Source organism: Tachysurus vachellii, chromosome 8 (genome assembly GCF_030014155.1).
Source record: "Tachysurus vachellii isolate PV-2020 chromosome 8, HZAU_Pvac_v1, whole genome shotgun sequence".
Lineage (NCBI taxonomy): Eukaryota > Metazoa > Chordata > Actinopteri > Siluriformes > Bagridae > Tachysurus > Tachysurus vachellii.
The window spans coordinates 680001-687500 of record NC_083467.1 but is presented as its reverse complement, the minus strand read 5'-3'; the positions used below and the strand labels follow the sequence as shown (position 1 = coordinate 687500).

Genomic DNA, 7500 nt, shown 5'->3' with positions numbered 1-7500 from the left:
AGACCAGACTTCCAGAAGGTTCCTGGTTAAAAAGTACAGGCAGTTCTAACTGCTGTAGAAACTACACGACTTTACGTCATTACAGATCCTATAATTTTCTAGAAATCTGGAACAAATCTATTCAATTCAATTCAATTCAAATTTATTTACAATTGACGTCGTCTCAAAGCAGCTTTACAGAACATAAACATAGAACGAAAGGTTCATATAAAGAATAATATAAAGATTAATATAATACAAAATTCAAGATTAATATTAGACAGATTTAGTTCACAATGTGTTTGTATTTATCCCCAATGAGCAAGTCTGAGGTGACTCAGGTGACTGTGGGGAGGAAAAACTCCCTTAGATGGTAAAGGAAGGAACCTTGAGAGGAACCAGACTCAAAGGGGAACCTCATCCTCATCTGGGTGACACTGGGGGTGTGATTATAAATATACAGTCTGATAAATGTTGTATTGAGAAGATTGTTGTCCTCAAAGATCACATGGAGCAGAGTCTAACTGGAGCTGGTAGATCTCTAGATGTCTCAGGATCCTCACAGAGTCGCCCTCATCTCAGTGGAGGTCCAAAATCTTCATCAAGCGGAGCTAATCTACAGACATTGTCAGATGCTGGGTTTCATTCCTGATGATCATTTGCCAGACCTTTGCTTTTGATTCAGTTCCTGCTTGTTCTTTGGGCTTTCAGGTTTGCTTCAGGTTTATCAGCAGTGAGAAGAACATCGAAACATTTGGCTTCAGAAGAATGCGAGCAGATCATTTCACTCTATTATCTCCTCATCATCATATACACTTCCCATCCCATCATTCTGCTACAGCTTGATCTATATCTCATCTGTCCATATGATGATGTCCCATAACTTCACAGGCTTGTTTAGATCTTTAGAGGTTACATCTGATCATCCTGTTTTGGAGGCTGAACACCGGTTTCCATATCGGTGAAATCTTCTCTTGATTGTTGACTTTGATACAGATACTTTCTATGATCTTCCAGATCTTTTGGTGTTCCTGAGCTCGCCTGTGTGTTCTGTCTTTAATATCATGTATCAAACCGTTGATCTGGCTGCGACGTTTTGTGACAGCACTTTAGACGCCATATTGAGCGTTAATAGAAACGGATTCTGTTGTACTCTTCTAAATGGTACACAAAACATTCATGTGTTTTTATATTAATATAAAATTGTTATATTTTCTTCATTTATAAGAAGCAGGAAGGTTGTGGTTCTTGGTTTCCTGAGATATTTTTACCAACTTGATGCTTGAATGTGTCACTTCAGACCGTGTAAGAACACACAATACTCTGTATTTAGTTGAGTTTCACTCCTTTGGCTGTTGTGTCACCCAACATCACTCTGACTTTCTGTTTTAAAACGATCCACATCAGCAGTCAAATCACAGATAATCACCTAATTCATGGGGACTTCTGTAGAGAGACTCCTCAGGACTGGAGTTACGAACAGTTTCTCTAAAGTCAAACTTCACTCGAGCTGTAAAAGTACCTTACAATCATTTACACTGGAAACTCACCCAAGGGGGATTTCAGGGTGGATGTGAAAGGGGGAACATTAGACTTGGGATTGAGACGTGACACGCGTGTAATAAACATAATGACGGACGTTAACTCACAGTGTGATGGAGAGCGTTTAGGAGGACACGGTCTCCTCAGAAGCTGGAGGTCTTCTGATGACATCACCTAAAAGTCTCCACAAGCCTTCTCAAGTGTGGAGAAATCACAAGTTTAAATATTTTAATAAACACAATTAATATAATAGTAATATAAATTATACGGCTTTAATTTAAATCTAGTTTCTGAATTGGACAAATTATTGTCTTTATAATAAACTAGTGATATATTAAATATCATGCAAAGGGTCAGAAAAGGTGTTTATTTCTTTTTGTTTTTTTTTTTTTTTACAGTTTTTTTCTTTGCAAAAGTATTTCAATGTATTAAAAGAAAAGAAAAGAAAAGAAAAGAAAAGAAAAGAAAAGAAAAGAAAAATAAAAACATTACTTTCTGTTGATGTCTCTAACAGATTTCCGGGTTTGTTTCCGGAAGCCGTTGCCAAGTATCATGAGAAGCTGTAATATCGTGTTACATTAAAAAAACAAATATTTTACCTTTATTATTATTATTATTATTATTATTATTATTATTATTATTATTATTATTATTATTATTATTATTATTTTAGGGAAGACACTGAACTAAACGCCAGAAGTAAATTAAGGCGTCAAAAAAATTTACACAGGTTGCCAGATTGGGTTAATTCATGTTTCATATCCAATATTCACAACGTATAAAGTTGATGTTAACAAGCTGAGTTTAAATTAAATCGTGTTGAATTTATATCTTAATGTTTATATCTTTCCTGTTGTCTGTATGAGAAACACTGCGCTGTGAAGGTCTTCAAATATGTGAGGAATAAATAAATTAGGCATTAAATATCTTTTTTATTCGTTTTTTAGTATTTTTTTTATTCTTTCTTTCAGAGCAAACGTCTCAAACCTGAGATCTTTTTAACATCTCACATGTTTCTCCTCATGTTACATGAACATTAAAGTTTCATAAGAAAACTCAACGGTAGAATAACACGCTGTCAAAGGTCAAAGGTCTTAATATCAACTCAAACATTCAATAATTCAATAATTTCTCGTTCATTTATCTTCAAAAAATCAATCAAAAATGCAGATTGAACAGTTTTTATTTGTGATTTACACGTTAAACAAAGAATAATAGGTTATGCAACAACCAGTATACAAGTGCAACCTGAAAGTTTTGATGTGACACTAAACACCACACAGTTTTTTTAATCCCAATCGAATGAGTTTGGACAACTGGTTTATTCCAAATAAATTCATTCATTCATTCATTCATTCATCTTCTACCGCTTATCCGAACTACCTCGGGTCACGGGGAGCCTGTGCCTATCTCAGGTGTCATCGGGCATCAAGGCAGGATACACCCTGGACGGAGTGCCAACCCATCACAGGGCACACACACACACACACACACACTCTCATTCACTCACGCACTCACACACTACGGACAATTTTCCAGAGATGCCAATCAACCTACCATGCATGTCTTTGGACCGGGGGAGGAAACCGGAGTACCCGGAGGAAACCCCCGAGGCACGGGGAGAACATGCAAACTCCACACACACAAGGCGGAGGCGGGAATCGAAACACTAAGCCACAGTGCCCGCCTGAGAAACATCTGAGACACTATAACAAGAAAGATCTCAAAATAGAGACACTAAGTCTCTTTGTAGAAAAGTAACATGTTGGGTTACCAATCGGAAGGTTGTGAGTTTGATTCCTACGTCCACCAAACTGCCACTGCTGGGAAAATGAGATAAAATGTAAGTCGCTCTGGATAAAGGTGCAGAAGGTACTTCTGCAAAACATTAATGTCCATCAACAGGATCCTCAACCATGAGGCCCGGGGAAAACTGACCTAAAGGTTCTGTCATTTTTTGAAAGTGTCACCTTTGCCTAGCAGATTGCCTTATAAAGCCATCATGAAAAACTGTTCCTGTTTTCGCTCGAGTGTCACTTCCTTCCTCTCTCATTTGAATAGATCTGTCGTTTCTCACTGCTCTGCAGACTGCTTGGGTAAAGCAGAGTAACAGAGAGAGAGAGAGAAATATATATATATATATATAGAGAGAGGGAGAGCGAGAAAAGGACAGACCTCGAGTTTACCTTTCTCAGGTAAGAAATCAGCTGCATCTGTCCTTAAATTAACACGTGTGTGAGTGAGTGTGTGTAAGAGAGTGCGAGAGAAAGAAATCTTAAGCGCTCATCCTAAACTCAGTAACGATGCATGGATTATTATTAATCGCTCTGTGCTCTTTTTATACATGTACAGATTATAAACTGCGCTTTCATCATTGTTTACAGCTCCTTTATTTTATGATTCTTTATATTTAACTTCATTAAAGGCTATAAATGAAATGCTTGGGCCTCATGGGCCATGTGAACCATCATGTGCACTAACGATCCCATTTATCTCTCTCTCACACACACACACACACACACACACACACACACACACACACACACACACACACACACACACACACTTAATTGGTTTCTAATATATTTTGGAGAACTTCAAACTTTACACAGTGTGTGTAAAGATTTCCATATTGTGTGTGTGTGTGTGTGCGCGTGTGTGTGTGGAATAAAGTAGAAGTTAAAGCTTTGCTGTGCAGTCAGAGTGCTACAGGAAGTTGCGGTTAAGCTCTCTTGATATGCATCTCCTCTCCGGTGTTCTGCAGAGCTCCTGCCGCTGAATCGACATTTTAAAACAGAAAGCGCATCAGTTCAACCTGCAGCTTCTCTTAGAGGTGGAACGATGCGGACATGTACGATAACCTCTCGCTCCGATACGAAGGCTGTTTGTGCAGAACAACTTTACTTTACAAAAAAAAATAAAAAATACATTTAAAGAGAAATAAAGCGGCTGGTAAGGACTACATCTTGTAGCAGATTCTGAAGATGATGCTGCACTTAACACTGACGATTATTCTGTTTCTCATAGGGTCTCATATAAAGGTCTCATGACCATGTAGGAACCTCGGCTCTGTTCGTTTAGCATGGAGTTAAAACTGTGTGCCATGATACTGGCTGTCTTCTGTCCGGCTCTGTTAGTTTACTATCAACATTATGTACATTTGGAATAAGAATAAACAATTATATTTAACTGAGATTGTAGGATTATTATCTAAGTAACCCTGACAAAAAAACACAGCACCTCATTTTATTGAGCACATGCAAAGCTATTTTATTATCTGATTATTTATGGATGAATACAAACGAGGCAGTGAAGAGCACAATGTACACCACAGAAGTGCTACACGAGATCTTATCTGTCTTTGCACAGAGAAGCAAATTATGAAGAACTAGGAAGAGTTATTTGGGGAAAATTCAAATCTGGCAACCCATACGTTTGTCTAAATGAGCTAAAATCACTTTCCTAACATCTTAAAAGAGGTTTATTTATATAATAATTAACACTTTTATCAAAAAAAAAGCCAAACTTCTTCTTCTTCTTCTTCTTCTTCTTCTTATTATTATTATTATTATTATTATTATTATTATTATTATTATTTATTTATTTATTTATTTATTTATTTATTTATTTTAATAGCTTTTATATATAAGCCATAATAATATTTCATTATAATGTAAACTGATGATTAAGTTAACTGGAAGAAAAAGGGATGTAATATTAAATACAAACAGATATTACAGACATTACAGGTTTGATTAAATCAGTACGTAATTGTTGAAAAGCCTTTCAGAGGCTTTGTGCCTTACTGTGTCTCTAAACTGAGAAGCAGAACCCCAGGCTTTCACTTCTGCTTTGGTTTTATGTCCAAAATATTATGCCATCTTCCTTAAAAGGTGATGAGGGAAGTATGAAGAAATGAAACACAGAATAATAAAGTTTATAATTGTGTTATGGTAAAGCATCAGACGCTTACCATGAACGGAGGCCCGAGTTCTTGAGGTCCACGTTCCCGTATCTCACCTCTCTGTTCTCCAGATGGACTCTGACTCATCCTGAAGGAGAACAGCATCAATCTCTGAGAAGGAGAAACAAACAAGCCTTCAGAAGTGAAACTTTAACCTTCAGTTGGAAAATTAATTTGACTTTTTCTCTCTCTGAAGCAAAATAGTACTAAAATTCGTCATGTATTCTCACTAAAACTGATGGAAAGATCCATTTGCCTGGTTTTCTCACAGTGATTATTAATAATCTTGAACTGATGGCTCACTGCAAGGATGAGACAAGAATGTGCAAAAATACCCATTGCTCATCAACTCCTGGTCAAATACTAATGATCTGCTAACTGATTATGTCAGTGACGTTGAGAAAAAGCACTGGGATTTAATCCTGTGAGCATCTGTTCATCAGAGTAATAACAGATTTCAGTTGTAAAGGTTGGCTGGAAAACCAGAATATTACTCTAAAATAAATGAACTATTTAATAAACTATCGATTAGTGCCAAATTCTTACATCATCGGCTCTCCGTGGGAGGAGCTGAACTCAGTAATGCTAAGATCATCATCAGAGAACAGAAGATGCAGAGAAAGTGGAAAAAACAGATCATATGACTTCTGAAAACTGACTGCTGTCGATATTCTGATATTCCAGCAGGATCGACGCCGCTGACTAGTACGTGGTGGAACGTGTAAGTTCAGGATTCAGCACTTGTTTTGAACCTGGATGGAGTTTTTCTGTGGAACATCTCACCTCTGTGGGGACTTTAAACACTGAAGACACTTTAGAGAAGTGTTTTTTTTTTGTTTGTGATAGAATTCTGTTAAATCTTTTTATTTTGACGAAGTAATATTAATTGTAAATATCTACAAGACTGGGTTGTGAGTAAAGGGACTGGAATCATTTCCTCTTACTCCTGTGGCGGTGTTTAAGGAGGTGCTAATACATATGTGGTCAAGCTTCTTCTTTTTTTTTTTTTTTTTTACCAAAACAGGTCTGAAAAAGGCTGCAGTGCCAACAAGGGTGTGTGACATCACAGAGTAAAAAAGTTGTTTTTTTAAATGACATTTGGTTTATTGCAAACTTGTAATAATAAATAATATATTATTTGTAATAAAATTGACTACTGAATAATGTACAGAAGTCCAATAAAATATTAAAGCTGAGAATAAAATAATCTACAAAATTAGAACCAAAAGCAATAAATCAGATCAGACTCTGAGATTTAAAGCGAACATAATTTAGCTCCGACTGCTGAAACACCACTTCCTTAAACTGTGAACACTTTGTATTCTTGGTCATAATATAGAAAAGAAATTCCCCTGGTGTTAAAACAAACGCCTTGGGCAATAAGTTTGCTACCAGAACAGCGGAAATGTGCACACATTACTCATCGTCTCTTAACCGGCAACTAAACGTCTGCCTCGAAATACAGAAACACTTTCTGGAGTTCTTCTTGTTTTATATTTAAACCATACAGTCAAAAGTATGTGCACCCCTGACCATCACACCATATGAACTTTTTGAACATCTCATTCCAGATCGCTGTTATAATCAGCTCCACTCTAGTCTTCTCTGAAGGCTTTCCACTACATGCTGGATTGTGTCTGTGTAGATTTATGTTCATTCAGCTACAAGAGCATCCGTGAGATCAGACTCTGATGTTCGGATGTTGAGGAGACTCCAGTTCCAGTTCATCCCAGTTGTGTTCAGTGGTGTTGAGTCAGAGTCAGGGATTTGTGCGGGACACTAGAGTTCTTCACTCCGACCTTCACCTCCGCACCATGTTTTAGCACTAAACACTCTTCTACACATCTTCCTGCTTTAAATTAACTCAGTAACTTTCTTTTCTCTTGTATGTTGTCGATAACAAACATGCATTAATATTAATCGTCGATTCTTAACAGAAAAGATGGCCGGCACTGCAACAATTTCAGTTGAGGAGATGGAGGACCTGCGGGACGCCTTCAACAAAGTGGGTAAGT

At 37.1% G+C, this 7500-nt stretch overlaps 2 protein-coding genes across 3 annotated transcripts in view; one reads left to right on the top strand and one right to left on the bottom strand.

Annotated features, from left to right (window-relative positions):
• LOC132850582 (uncharacterized) overlaps positions 1 to 2109 on the bottom strand; it is a 7357-nt gene extending 5248 nt beyond the window's left edge. The window contains exons 1-2 of one of the 2 annotated variants that reach the window (XM_060877222.1): positions 2014 to 2109; positions 1629 to 1713 (exon numbers count right to left, since the gene is read on the bottom strand). In XM_060877222.1, the coding sequence (XP_060733205.1) occupies positions 1629 to 1692 (64 nt within the window). In that variant the 5' untranslated portion in view covers positions 1693 to 1713; positions 2014 to 2109. Of the gene's footprint in view, positions 1 to 1628; positions 1717 to 2013 lie in introns of both variants that reach the window. The other variant, XM_060877223.1, reaches the window with a different exon arrangement.
• Positions 2110 to 3558: 1449 nt separating this feature from the next.
• The window catches only part of lcp1 (lymphocyte cytosolic protein 1 (L-plastin)), a 10017-nt gene continuing 6075 nt past the window's right edge, over positions 3559 to 7500 (top strand). The window contains exons 1-2 of the mRNA XM_060875648.1: positions 3559 to 3716; positions 7423 to 7494. Of these exons, the coding sequence (XP_060731631.1) occupies positions 7428 to 7494 (67 nt within the window). The 5' untranslated portion in view covers positions 3559 to 3716; positions 7423 to 7427. The remainder of the gene's footprint in view (positions 3717 to 7422; positions 7495 to 7500) is intronic.